Source organism: Sarcophilus harrisii, chromosome 3 (genome assembly GCF_902635505.1).
Source record: "Sarcophilus harrisii chromosome 3, mSarHar1.11, whole genome shotgun sequence".
NCBI lineage: Eukaryota > Metazoa > Chordata > Mammalia > Dasyuromorphia > Dasyuridae > Sarcophilus > Sarcophilus harrisii.
In genome coordinates this window covers 82,425,957-82,440,614 of record NC_045428.1, presented here as the reverse complement: position 1 = coordinate 82,440,614, position 14,658 = coordinate 82,425,957, and the positions used below count along the sequence as shown (strand labels likewise).

At 33.2% G+C, this 14,658-nt stretch overlaps 1 protein-coding gene across 3 annotated transcripts in view; it reads left to right on the top strand.

Annotated features, from left to right (window-relative positions):
• Window positions 1-13,860, top strand: part of STRADB (STE20 related adaptor beta) — a 52,493-nt gene extending 38,633 nt beyond the window's left edge. For all 3 annotated transcript variants that reach the window (XM_031958337.1, XM_031958336.1, XM_031958335.1), the window contains 4 exons: window positions 341-445; window positions 10,212-10,456; window positions 12,865-12,907; window positions 13,111-13,860. In XM_031958337.1, the coding sequence (XP_031814197.1) occupies window positions 341-445; window positions 10,212-10,456; window positions 12,865-12,907; window positions 13,111-13,254 (537 nt within the window). In that variant the 3' untranslated portion in view covers window positions 13,255-13,860. The remainder of the gene's footprint in view (window positions 1-340; window positions 446-10,211; window positions 10,457-12,864; window positions 12,908-13,110) is intronic.
• Window positions 13,861-14,658: the final 798 nt, after the last annotated feature.

Here is a 14,658-nt window from a genome sequence, read left to right as displayed (position 1 = left end):
TCTCTAGCTTATTTTATAGATGAGGAAACTGAGGCAAACAGGAGTAAGTGACTTGCTCAGAGTTGCATAGCAGTATCTGAGGCCACATTTGAATTCAGAACTGCTGACTCCAAGTCTGCCACTTTATCAACTATATCACTTAATTGTCCTATTTTTTTAAATAAAATATTTTAAAAATAATTTCTACTATGGACTGAATATATCCTGATTCAGCAGAACTTTATTTGAATGTGTTTTTGTTTTGTCTTTTCTGCTTTTTTTCTTATAGATAGAACATAGTTATACTGTTATGTTGATACATTTATTTATATGTTGACTACACATTATTTTTGTTTTATAGGATCTATATGGGTATAATGTGAAGTCAGATATTTATAGTGTTGGTATTACAGCATGTGAATTAGCCAATGGGCAGGTACCTTACCAAGATATTCACCGGACTCAGGTAAACATTATTAAACTTTCCTCAGAACTACTTTCTTTTTATAAGATACCTTCTCCTCTAAATAGCTTTTATTATGTATATTTTAAAAAATAACCCAATGTTGATTCTGTAATTCCACAGAAATGATACTGGGCTTATTTTTAAAGAAGGAACATTTTTAGGCAAGTGAAGGTAAAATGATGAATTAAAAGACAGAGAATCTAAACTCTCTCAAATTACCCTTCAAACAACATTAAAATAATGCCTCAAAACAATTCTGGAGCAGCAAAACCTACAAAAGAACAGATGAAATCATTCTCCAGCCCAAGTCAATTTAGAAAGTCAGTAGGAAAGGTCTGCCCTGTTGGGGTGAGATTATGGTGCAGTCCAGCTCAGGCTGTCCTTGACAAGCCAACAGTAGGCCTTGAATAGGCAGCAGCAGCTTCAGTAGCTCTCACCCTACTGACATAAATGAGTCAGACAACTGGTCCCGAGGAAATTGTAGTGTACAAGACTCTGTTGCCTCATCCATACATAGTTCTGGGTCACAGGCCCATGGTAAAGAAGAAGATTAGAAGGAACTGGGATGCTGGTCACAATTCCAGTGTAGAATAGAATGCTTGTGGTGCCTCACAGACCATAGTATAGACCAGGAGAATATTAATTATACCATTCCTTAAACCATATCATCTTGGAAGAACTGAAACTTACAGATCTTGAGAACTAGTTCTGAACACAACAATATGAAAACTTGAAGGTTGGGAGAGCACCCTCTCTACCATGAGAGCAGAATCCAATTTTACAGTAAATTTAAAAATCAAGAAAAAGGCTAAAAATATTAGCAAACATCAAAATGAACCTAACCATAGAAAGTTACTATGGTGGCAGGAAAGATCAAAACATAAATTCAGAAGAAAATTATGTCAGAGCAGCTACATACAAAACCCCAAAGAAAAATTTGAATTGGTCCAAGGCCATGGAAGACCTCAAAAAAGATTTTAAAAATCAAAAAAAAAAAAAAATAGAAACATAGGAAAAATTGAAAGTGATGCAAAAAAAGACTCAATAATTTAGTAAAGAAGGCACATAAAACAACTGAAGACAATAACATCTTAAAAAAACCAGAATAAGCCAAATGGCATACTAGGCACAAAAAAAAAAAAAATCCACTAAAGAAAAGAACCCCTAAAAATATAGAATTGACCAAAGGAAATACAAAAACTCACTGAAGAAAATCATTCCTTAAAAATTAAAATTAGCCAAGTAGAAGCTAAGGCCTCCATGAGACATCATGAAACAATAAAACAAAATCAGATGAAAAGAAATAGAATATGCTCTGAAATATCTCATTGGAAGAACAGTTGACCTGGAAATTAGATTGAGGAGAGAGAATGTAAGAATTATTAGACTACCTGAAAATCATATAAAAAAGAGCTTACATATAATATTTCAAGATATATAATTATATATATAATATTATATGTGACATATATATATATATATATATATATATATATATATATATAAGATCATAATATATCATCATATTATCAAGAAAAACTGTCCTGATATTCTGGAGCCACAGGAAGAAATAGAAATTGAAAGAATCTACTGAGCACCTCCTAAAAAGATCCCAAAATGAAAATTACCAGAAATATTATAGTCAAAGTCCAGAGCTCCCAGGTCAAGGAGAAAATATTGCAAGCATCTAGATAGAAAAGATAATGATTATGTTAGAGGGGATGTGGTAAAACTGGGACATTAATGCATTGTTGTGGAGTTGTGAAATGATCCCACCATTCTAGAGAGCAATTTGGAATTGTGCCCAAAGAGTTATGAAACTGTGCTTATTCTTTGATCCAGCAGTCCCAATCCTGGGTCTGTATCCCAAAAAGATCATAAAAGAGGAAAATGGATCCATATGGCGGGAACTGGAAACTGAGTGGATGCCCATTAGTTGGAGAATGGCTAAATAACTTATGGCATATGAATGTAATGGAATAATGCTGTTCTATAAGAAATGATGAGTAGGCTGATTTCAGAGAAGCTGGAAAGAGTAACATGAACTGAAAGAGAAGTGAGCAGACATGAAGTGAGGAGAACCAGGAGTACATTGTACACAGCAGTTACAAGATTATGTGATGATTAATCGTGATGAACTTGGCTCTTCTCAAAAATATACTTCTTCAAGGCAGTTCCAATAGACGTGGAGTGGAAAATGCCAATGAAATTCAGAGAGAAAACTATGGAGACTGAATATGGATCAAAGCTTAGTATTTTCTCCTTTTTTTGTCATTATTTTCTTGCTTTTTTTCTTTTTTGTATTTTTTCCCTTTTGATCCGATTTTCCTTGCACAGCATGACAAAGATGAAAATATGAAATTAGAAGAATTGCACATGTTTCACCTATATCAAATAGTTTTCTGTCTTGCAAGGGTTAGGGGGGAGAGAGGGAGAAAAATTTGGAACACAAGGTTTTGCAAAGGTGAATCTTGAAAGCTGTCTTTGCATGTATTTGGAAAAAACCCCTAAAAAAAGAATAAAATATGTAATTAGGAAATATTGAATGAAATAAATAAAACATTTAAAAACTAAAACAAAATGTTGCAAGCATCTAGAAAGAAATTAATTAAATATCATGAAGTCATAGTTAGGATCACAGAAAATTTAACAGCTTTTATGTTAAAGGAAAGGAAAGCTTAGAATACAATATTCTAGAAGGCAAAGGAGCTAGGCTTACAATCAAGAATCACCTATTCAGTAAAATTGAGTATAAACCTTCAAGGGAAGAAAAACATATTTAATGAAATAGAGGACTTTAAGCATTTCTGATAAAAAAAAAGCAGAACTGAATAGAAAATTTGACATTCAAACATAAAAAGCATAAAAAGTAAGAGGAAAGAGAAATAATAAAGAATCCAATAGGTTATGCTTTATATATCCTACATGAGAAAATCATACTTGTAATTCTTAAGAAATTTTCCTTCATAGGCATAGAAAGAGGTCCCATGTAAGTTGATTATGATGGAACGATATAACAAAAATAAAGATTAAATTAAGGGATGAGAAAAAGGGTTGTATTGAGAGACGATGGAAGGCAGAGGTACAGTAAAATAAATTATCACACATAAAAGAGGCATGAAAGAGCTTAAAGTGGAGGGGAGGATAAAGGGGTAGCAAATAGCTCTTGAACCTTACTCTTATAAGAATTGACTAAAAGAGGGAATAACAGACACACTCGGCTGGGTATGGGAATCTGTCCTTCCTTCCTGGGAAGAAGTAAGAATGGAAAGAGACAAGGAAAGGGGGCATGGATACAAAGGAGGGTAGATTGGGGGAGATAGAAGCAAAACAATTTTGAGAAGGGATAGGGTGAGAGAAGAGAAAAATAAAGAGGCAGGAAAGCATGATGGAGGGAAAACAGTTGATAATTATAACAGTAAATGAAATGATCTTCTCAATAAAATGGAAACAACAGAATGGATTAAAAACAAGAATCCTACAATATGTTTTTTCCCCCTAAAGAAACACACTTAAATTAGACATACAGAATAGAGGAGAATCTTATAATGCATTACTGAAGTTAAAAAAAAAAAAGTAGGGGTAAAAATCCAAATCTCAGAGACACACACACAAAAAAGCAAAAATAGATCTAATAAAAAGGGAGACTATATTTGGCTAAAAGATACCATAGACAAATAAAGTTATATCACTACTAAATGTATATACATTAAATGGTATACTATCCAGATTATTAAAGGAAAAGATAAATGAGTGATAAGAGGAAATAAACAGTAAAGCCATGCTAGTAGGGGACCTCATCGTTCCTCTTTTAGAACTAAATAAATTTTACCCAAAAAACCCCACAAAAATAAAGTTAAGGAAATAACTAGAATTTTTGAAAACTTAGATATAGACCTCTGGAGAAAATTAAATAGGAGTAGAAAAGAATATACTTTTTTTCTCAGAGTTATATAGCACCTACACAAAAATTGACACTGCATTAAGACATAAAAACCTCAAAACCAAATATAGAAAAGCAGCAATATTAAATGGGTTCTTTTCAGTTCTTAATGCAATAAAAAATATCACTGAAGAAATGGCTTTGGAAATATAAATTAAAAATTAAATCTCATCCTAAAGAATAAATGGGCCAAAAAGCAAATCATAGAAATAATAACTTCATTAAAGAGAATAACCACACTGGAACACTAATACACTGTTGGTAGAGTTGTGAACTGATCCAGCCATTCTGGAGAACAATTTGGAATTATGCTTATCAAACTCTGCATACATTTAGATCCAGAAATGTTTCTATTGGGCTTATATCCCAAAAAGATTTTAAAGGAAGGAAAGGGACTCACATGTGCAAAAATGTTTGTGGCAGCCCTTTTTGTAGTGGCAAGAAACTGAGAGCTGAGTGGATGCTCTGTTATGGAATATTATTGTTCTATAAGAAATGACCAGCAGGATGATTTCAGAGAGGTCTGGAGAGACTTACATGAACTGATGCTGAGTGAAAGGAGTAGAACCAAGGGAACATTGTATAGTAACAAGAAGATTATACGATGATCAATTCTGATGGATGTGGCTCTTTTCAACAGCAAGATGATTTTGTACAATTCCAATGATCTTATGATGAAGAGAGCCATCTGCAGCCATGGAGAGGACTGTAGGAACTGAGTGTGGATCACAACAAACAAACATTTTCACTCTTTTTGTTGTTGTTTGCTTGAATTTTATTTTCTTTCTTATTTTTTTTGTTTGTTTTTGATCTGATTTTCCTTGTGTGGCAAGATAATTGTATAAATATGTATGCATATATTGGATTTAACTTTTTTTTTTTTACCACGTTTAACATATATTGGGTTACTTGTCATCTAGGGAGGGGATGGGGAAGGGGGTGAAAATTGGAAAACAAGGTTTTGCAAGGGTCATTGTTGAAAAATTATCCATGTATATATTTTGAAAATAAAAGGCTTTAATTAAAAAAAAGAGAGAGAGAGCGAGAGAATAACTACAATGAGACAACATACCAGAATTTATGGGATACAATCAAAACATTACTTGGGGAAAATTTTGATCTCTAAATGCTTACTTATATCAATAAAGCAGAAAAAGCATATCAATGAATTGGGCATTCAGCTAAAAAAAAAAAAAGAAAACACATTTTTTAGCTCCCCAATAAACACCAATTTAGAAATCATGAAAATCAAAGGAGAGATTATTGAGATTTAAAGTAAAAATTCATTGAACTAATAAACTAGGACCTGGTTTTTGTGAAAAAATAAAACAGATAAATCATTGATTAATTTTATTTAAAAAAAAGAAAACCAAATTATTCATGCAAAAATTAAAAGGGTGAATGATGATAAAATTAATGCAATCATTAGGAGCTATTTTGCCCAATTAGATCTAACAATCTAAGGTAAATAGATGAATATTTACAAAACTAAATTGCCCAAAGTAAGGAAAGTAACTATCATAGAAAAAGAAATCAAGCCATCATTGAGCTCCCTAAGAAAATAGCCCTGGTCTCAGACATTTGACACTGTGTGTGACCCTGACTAAATTACTTAATCCTGATTGCCTCACATACACACACAAAAAGAAAGGAAGCAAAAGAAAAAATCCCCAGATGGTTGCCATATTGGACTCATGAGTAATTTCTATCAGATATTTAAAGATAATTCTATCAATTAATTCCAATACTAAGTAAGCTATTTGGAAAAATCGGCAAAGTCCTCCCAAATGCCTTTTATAGCACAAATATGATGCTGATACTTTAGGAAGAATAAAACAAAGAAAACTATAATTTCCCTAATTAATATTGATGCATAATTTTAAATAAAATATTAGCAAGGAGATTATATTAATATGCCACAGCAATCATACACTGTGAACAGGTGTAATTTATACCAGAAATACTGGGCTAGTTCATTATTAGAAAAACTATTAGTATAATTGACCATATCAATAACAAAACAAATAGAAATTATATACTTATCTTAATAGCTGCAGAAAAAACTTTTGACAAAATACAGCACCTATTACTATTAAAAAAAACAAAACAAAACTATGGAGCTTTCTTTACAGTGATGAGTAGTATTTATTTAAAACCATCAACAAACATTATTTGTAATTGAGTTAAACTAGAAGTCCTCCTTGTAAGATCTGGGGGGAAGCAAGGATACCCACTATCACTACTATTATTTAATATATACTAGCAATATTATCTCTAGCAATAAGAGAAGAAAAAAATAGGAGGAATTGGAATAAGCAATGAAGAAACTATAACCATGCAGATGAGATGATGAGATACTTAGGGAATCCTAGAAAATTAATTTAAAAACTACCTGAAATAATTGACAACTGTAGAAGGCCAGTATTAAATAAGTCCATGAACAGCAAGAGTCTGGATATAAAATAGTCACATAAATCATCTGTACTTCTCCACATTACCAATAAATTCCAGCAACAAGAGATAGAGAAATTCCATTTAAAATAATTGTAGACAATATACAATTCTTGGGACTCTAACTGCCAATAAACCCAAGAACTATTTGAACACAATTATAAAACACTTTTTCACATAAGTAAAGGCAGATCTGAAAAATAGAAAGCTATTGAGTAGTTTGAACCAATAGAATAAAAATGACAATTTTATCCAAATGAATTTACTTATTCAATGTCATAACAAACTGCCAAAATTTTATTTTATAGAGCTAGGAAAAAAATAAGAATTCATCTGGAAACACATAAAGCAAGAATATTAAAAAAAAATTAATGAGGGGCAGCTAGGTGGTACAGTGGATAGAGCACCAGCCCTGAAGTCAGGAGGACCTGAGTTCAAATCTGGCCTTAGTCACTTAACACTTCCTAGCTGTGTGACCCTGGGCAAGTCACTTAACCCCAATCCTCAGCCAAAAAAAATATGAAGGAAGATGGCATAGCCGTACCAGATTTCAAACTATTATAAAATGGTAATCCAAAAACAGTTTGGTACTGGCTAAGAAACAGAGTGATAGATCAATGAAATAGATTAGTTATACAATACATTGTGGTAAAGGACCATAATAACCTCGTGTTTGATAATCCCAAGATCTAAGATTTTGGAACAAGAACTCACTGTTTCACAAAAACTCCTGGGAAAACTAGAAAACTGTTTGGCAAATAACGATTAATATCTCACACTGTATATGAAGATAAGGTCAAAATGTATATGTGACTTAGACACAAAGGATGATACCATGAGTAAATTAGGAGAGCATAGAAAATTTTACTTGCCAGATCTGTAAATAAAGGAAGAAATTATGACCATACAAAGAAATAGAGAAGCATTACAAGATGTAAAATGAATGATTTTGATTTTATTAAAAAGGGTTTTGTACAAATAAAACTAATGTAGTCAAAATTAGAAGGCAAGCAGAAAGCTTAGGAATAATTTTTACAGAAAATGTCTCTGATAAGGCCTCATTTTTCAAATAGAAAGGGAACCAAGTCAAATTTATAAGAAGACAAGTTATTCTCCGATTGCCAAGTGGTCAAAATATATGAACAGTTTTCAGATGAAGAAATTAAAGTTATCTATACTCATATGGAAAGAATGCTCTAAATCTTTATTGATTAGGGAAATGCAAATTAACAGAACTCTAAAGTACCATCTTATACCTATCAGAATGACTAATGTGACAGAAGAAGGAAATTATAAATGTAGGAGGAGATGTGGGGAAATTGGGACACTAATGCACTGATGCTAGAATTGTGAACTGATCCAGCCATTCTGGAGAGCAATTTGGAATTATGCTCAAACGAATATATATCTTTGAATCCATTACTAGGTATGTATCCCAGAGAAATCAAAAAAGAAAGAAAAGGATCTATTTGTACAAAAATATTTATAGCAGATTTTTTTCTAATGGTAAAAAATTAAAAATCGAGGGGATGTCCATGAATTGGGGAAAGGCTGAACAAGTTGTGGTATGTGATTATAATGGAAAATTTATCTGTTCCACATCATGGGGTTAGAGGAATGGTACTCCTGTGATCTGGAAAATCCATGTAAATGTTTTTGGCCCTCCCCTCATACTAGAGAAGTCTGATTTTTTTCTTTTTTCTTCTAAGAGGTGTATATAGTACCTTATTGTAAAATTTGTATTGAGTATTTGTTATAGGCTCTGTGTAGTCTGCTAACCTTCACATGTTGTCTGTGTCTTCTGCAAGACTCTCCCCCAAATTACCATTTATTTCTTATGCTGATCTGTGATATATCAAAACCATGATGGAGAAAGTCAGTGTGAAAGGAAACTTGTACTTTTATGCTATAAGGAAATGAGCAGCTAAATTACTGTCGATTAGAGAAATATAAATTAAGACATCTCTGAAATAACATCACATCTCTCAGATTGGCTAAGATGATCAGAAAAGATAATAAATGTTGGAGAGGATGTGGGAAAAGTGGGACACTAATGCATTGTTGGAAGAGTTGTGAACCGATCCAACCATTCTGGAGAGCAATTTGGAACTATGCTCAGAAGGCTATCAAATGCATACCCTTTGACCCAGCAGTATTTCTACTGGACCTGTATCCTAAAGAGGGCTTAAAGGAGGGAAAGGGACCCACATGTGCAAAAATTTTTGTTGCAGCCTTTTTTGTAGTGGCAAGAGACTGGGAGCTGAGTGGATGCCCATCAGTTGGATAATGGCTGAATAAGTTATGGTATATGAATGTTATGGAATATTATTGTTGTATAAGAAATGAACAGCAGGATGATTTCAGAAAAGCCTGCAAAGACTTACATGAACTGATGCTAAGTGAAATGAGCAGAATCAGGAGATTATCATACACTTCAACAACAATACTATATGATGATCAACTGTGATGGACTTGCCTTTTCTCAACAATACACTGATTCAAGGCAATTCCAGTAGTTTCAGGATGGAAAATGCCATCAGCATCCAGAAAGAGAACCATGGAGACTGAAAATGGATCAAAGATTAGTATTTTCACCTTTTTTTTCCTTTCTTGTGGGTTTTTTCCCCTTTTGGTTTGATTTTTCTTGCATAATATGACAAATAGGGAAATATGTTTTAAAAGATTGCACATATTTAATTTATATCATATTGCTTGCTGTCTTGGGGAAGGAGAAGAAAGGGAAGGAGAGAGAAAAATCTGAAATAACAAAATCTTACAAAAACAAATGTTGAAAACTATCTTTATATATTTGGAAAATAAAATACTATTGAAAATAAGGAAGAAAAAGAGAGAGAATGAGAAAGAGCAATAATGAGCAGGATGCTTTCAGAAAAACCTGGAAAATCATACATAAACTGATGCAAAATGAAATGAGCAGAATCAAGAGAATGTTGTATCAGCAAATGATCAACTGTGAATGACTTAGCTGTTTTCAGCAATACAATGATCTAAGAAGATTCCAAAGAATACATGATGAAAAATGATGTCCACTTCAGAGAAAAAATTTATGACATCTGAATGTAGATGAAAGCATACTATTTTTCACTTGTTTTTTTTTTTTTTTCATGATTTCTTTTTGATCTGTTTCCTTTACAACATAATCACTATGGAAATGTTTTGCATGATTGCACATTTATAATCCATATCAGATTGCTTGACATCTTAGGGAGGGCTAAAGAGGGAGGGGAAGGATAGATTTTGGAATTCAAATTTTTTTAAAATTTATATTAAAATTTATTTTTATATGTAGCTAGAAAAAATAAATTTTTTAAAAGGAACATTTTATCTGAGTGAAAATTTTCTTGCTCCTAGATGCTATTACAAAAACTGAAAGGTTCTCTTTCCTACCCATTGGAGAAAAATGCAACCCTTCAAACAGAATCCAGATTAAAGAACTCCCGCTCTGGTGTAGACTCTGGAATTGGAGAAAGTGTGTTAGTTTCTAGCTTGACACACACAGTGACCAGTGAGAGACTGCACACTCCATCTTCAAAAACATTTTCTCCCGCTTTTCACAGTTTGGTAGAACTATGTTTGCAACAAGACCCTGAAAAAAGGTAATAATGATTGCATCTAAAAGTTAGAGAAAATATACTTCTTTCACATAAATCTGGAAAATCTTGCCTGTCCATATGATCACAGATTCCTTATTCTGAGAAACCAAGTTTTTAATTTTAATAGAATCTTTTTGTATCCAAAGAATCAACAATCTAACCAAACCAAGTTGTGCTGCCATGGAAAAATTACTGTATTAGGAGCCATAAGACCTGGGTTCAAATCCAGGATTTGCTATTTAGCAGTCATAAGACTTTAGGCAAATCACTTAACCTCATTAAGCCTCAGTTTCCTCAGCTATAAAATAGAGATAAATGTGCTTACCTGCCTGCTTTTCACAGGTGACTAATAGTGATAAAGTGAGAATAATATGTTAAAAGTGTTTTGAAGAACATAAAGTGCTATGTTATGATGGTATTACATTTATTTTCTATATTAAAAAATAATAATAATTACAGAAATTAGGATAAGGATGAAATATATTTTCATTGTAAATATTTCATATCAGAATTACATATCTTTAAGTTAATGTTATTTTGGAAATCGGAGGATTGGAGATACTTTCTTTCAGTTTCATTCCTCCACATTCCCACATGCTCTTATCCTCAGTTAATTAAAGAATTTGTTTCTGGAAGTATTACAGTCACCCAAGGAGATGCTAGGAAGACTCTTCAGCTGTTTGCCAAATTTCACTGACCATGGCATCGTAGTACACTAGGGTCTGGTCTTTAACTTCTAAGATTTAGTCATTGGATTTTGTCAGTTTACTCAGAAATGATTAGATTCTGGAGGAATGAGTCACACTTACAAAACTGAATTTATTGAAACCAGAATGCCTTTCTATTCATTTACAATGGAAATGAAATTCCCAGGTAGACTCTAGTATCTGTGTTTATGTTGGTTATTTTACATTCTCTTCAAAGGATCAGTCTCTGAAGACAAAATGACCTTTTGCTAAAATCGAATTAGTCAGCTTGATGTATATTCATTACCATTATGGAGTTAATATTTTTTAAATAAACCCAGAATACTTATACCATTTATTCAGGGTACCCATTCCTTTGACTAGTACCAGATAAACACTTGGCAAATTTTTACACTGAATGAATGCTTTCCCCCCCCACTGTTATTTGTTAGTTATCCCAAATCAAAAGCTTTTGTCATTGTAGTACTTTCTCATGATATATATATATATATATATATATATATATATATATATATATACAACTTTCAAAATTTTGCTTTCTATTACCTGTTAAATTGATACTTTTCTTCTTAAATAATATCCCTAATCTCCTTAATCATATTTAGAAAGCATTCTAATATTATTAGTATATTATATCATCCCTATGGGGTAGGTGTGATGACCGCATATTTTAAAATCAGCCGGAGTCCGGAGGTCAGGTTAGGGGAAAATTGTCAGTCTTTATTCTCAGTGAAGAAAGATCGGAGGTGGAAGAGAATCGGCGATAGCAGTGTGTGCAGCTGAGTCAAGAAGCTAGCTAGATCAACAGCCACAAGACCAGCCACTACCAGCATAGAACCCAGGCCCAATTTCCCCTGCCTCTTTTCCTGTCTCTCTCTGTCTCCACCCACCAAAATCGACATTTCCTATACAAGACATCAGGACTTGCACAGAGAGTGGGCAGGGACCATTCTTTATCCAATCATGTATATTAATAGAGTATAGTTCAATTACTATTTAGCCTCACATGCTTGGGACCTCAGTGCATCAACTCAAGCCTCAGCCCATTACAGGTAGCTTTCTTCTTCAGACTGCCAATCTCATTCATTTTTATTCTATTATCCTGTTCATTTCAGTTTCAGTTATTACCTTCTATCATCATGACTCCCCAAGGTGCATCTCTTGTCTTGACCACGCACCAGACTCCCATATATCCTCAACTTCAATGTCTCAAATATGTCCCTGCCTTTCCCTCTACATTGTCTCCCTTCTTGCTATAATGGCTTTAAAAAGCAACCCTATTACTTGGGCAAAACACACCAGCATCTTAATACTTCCTACTCTTCCCTCCACACCATGTGTGACCACAGGCAGATCAGAAAACTTCAGATTTTTCAGCCTGTTTCCTCCTCTGTAAAATGAAAACCACCTCTAAGGGCTTCTATCCCTAAAGCTCATGATCCTGTGATTCTCTGCAGCAAGGAAGTCTTAAATTGAACCTCTGGCACTGAAGCTTCAGGAGGGTTTGATACAGACAGTTTGGGGAGGGGAAAAGCCTGTATTTATACCTACGTGGAATTTCTTTTTCCTCTAAAAACCTTCATACACTGATTCTTTTGAATCTATAGACCTTTAATTCCAAATGTTGACATATTTCTTGAAATCAGAATTCACTGTTTTAAAGAAAGCTATGTCCTTTTTTAATCACTTTGTTTTCTGTTACAGACCATCAGCAAGCACGTTGCTGTCACATGCGTTTTTCAGGCAGGTAAGTTGATCTGTTTTGGAGATGGAATCATTATAAACAATTCAAAAGGACAAAAAGTTAATGTTTCGGGGCTCCCCTCGTCATAGGCAAAAAATTGCATTGTCATTTCTGACCTATATTTTTTTCTACCCAGAAAGCAGAACTAAGATTTTTAACTTCTGTACTAAATAGTCGTTTGCTTTTATTATTATTTTTTTTAACAGATAAAAGAACAGACCCAGGATTCAATACTTTCATTGCTGCCTCCTGCTTGTAGCAAATGGCCAGTAGCAATACCTCCAGTATCAACCTGGACTGAGCCTAAATATATTCTTATGGATGAAGAAGACATTGACTGGGAATTCTAGAGACTTCAGATCACTCTTATGTCCTATTTACTTGACCTCTTTGCTGCTTTTTCTCTATATAGGCTAAGTACCTGTGCCAGAGCCATACTTGAAAATACAATTGTTGCACTGGAAATTTTAAATCACTCTTTTTCTTTAACAGCCTTTCCAAATGGCTCTAAGTGCTAAAAGTTCTGGAAACTTTTAGAATTAAGAATTTGGTTGCTTTCTTTGGTTGTGTATTTTGTTCAAACTGTGATTCCTTCTTGACCTCCAAATATAATGTTGATCTATTTTTCTCATGTTCTTGGCTGCTTTCAGGGTGAACCCTCCAAGGAGGACAAGACAGTAACTTTTCAAATACATTTTTTCTTCTACTTTCCCTAACTTTTTGGCTTCTATCATGGGAGAAATGGCCAATTCATCTTGACATCTATTTTAAGTAGAAGGAAAAAAATGTTTTTTTCATTGTCTTCTCCTGACACAATATCTATTCTCTATCAATCAATCAATCTGAGCCTAAGATTAAATGATTCACTAGTATTTTTATAAAGGAATGTGAATTTTTTCCATTTCAAAAACACCTAATTAGTTGCACTTTTAAATTAAATTCATGCACTCTATGTAGCTTCAATAAATATTCATTGAATTGAGTTTATTCCATCAATGTGGTTTTTCCCTTTGTGTGATATGATCCAACTTTAGCATAGGATGTTTTTATTTCTAATTGAGAAGAGTTTTTACACAAACTGCTAGATTTGCTTAAGAAAAGTAAAAATTCTTATATAGCACTGTCCTAAATTCTCCAGGAATTTGTAATCTAGACTCTTAGAACAAGAATTCTTAACCTAGGATCTATGGACTTATTTTAAATATTTTGATAATTTTATTTCAATATAATTGGTTTCCTTTGTAATCCTATTATTTTATACATTTAAAACATAAGATTGGGCTCGTAGGCTTCCCCAACCTGATTGCCAGAAGAGTTAAAAACCCATGGTTTCAAGGGGCTAAGTTTATCTATATTTAGTTGAAGATAATTTTTGATGGACATATTAGAAGGTACGTACAAGTATGTTCCCATCTAATCAATGCTTATGAAAAAGTACACAATGATGTTACATCGAGCAGTTTCTCATGAATATTGTGTATTCTTTCATACATTAGCAATATGACAATAGTAGCCTGACCCTTAGAACCAGTCACTAGGCCCTCCTCAGCTCTGATGTGATCAGCTTTGTGACATAGCATGGAGCTTTTCTCCTATTAATGTGTTATGATCAGAGCCATGTGACAAGCATATTATAGCTTTTATCATTAATCCTTTTTGTTAAAAGTGTTAGTTTTCCATCAAAGCTTTTATATCAGTCATGAGACATAAGCTGAAGAATATTACAGGGAAATATTGTGACTTCACAGCAAGAT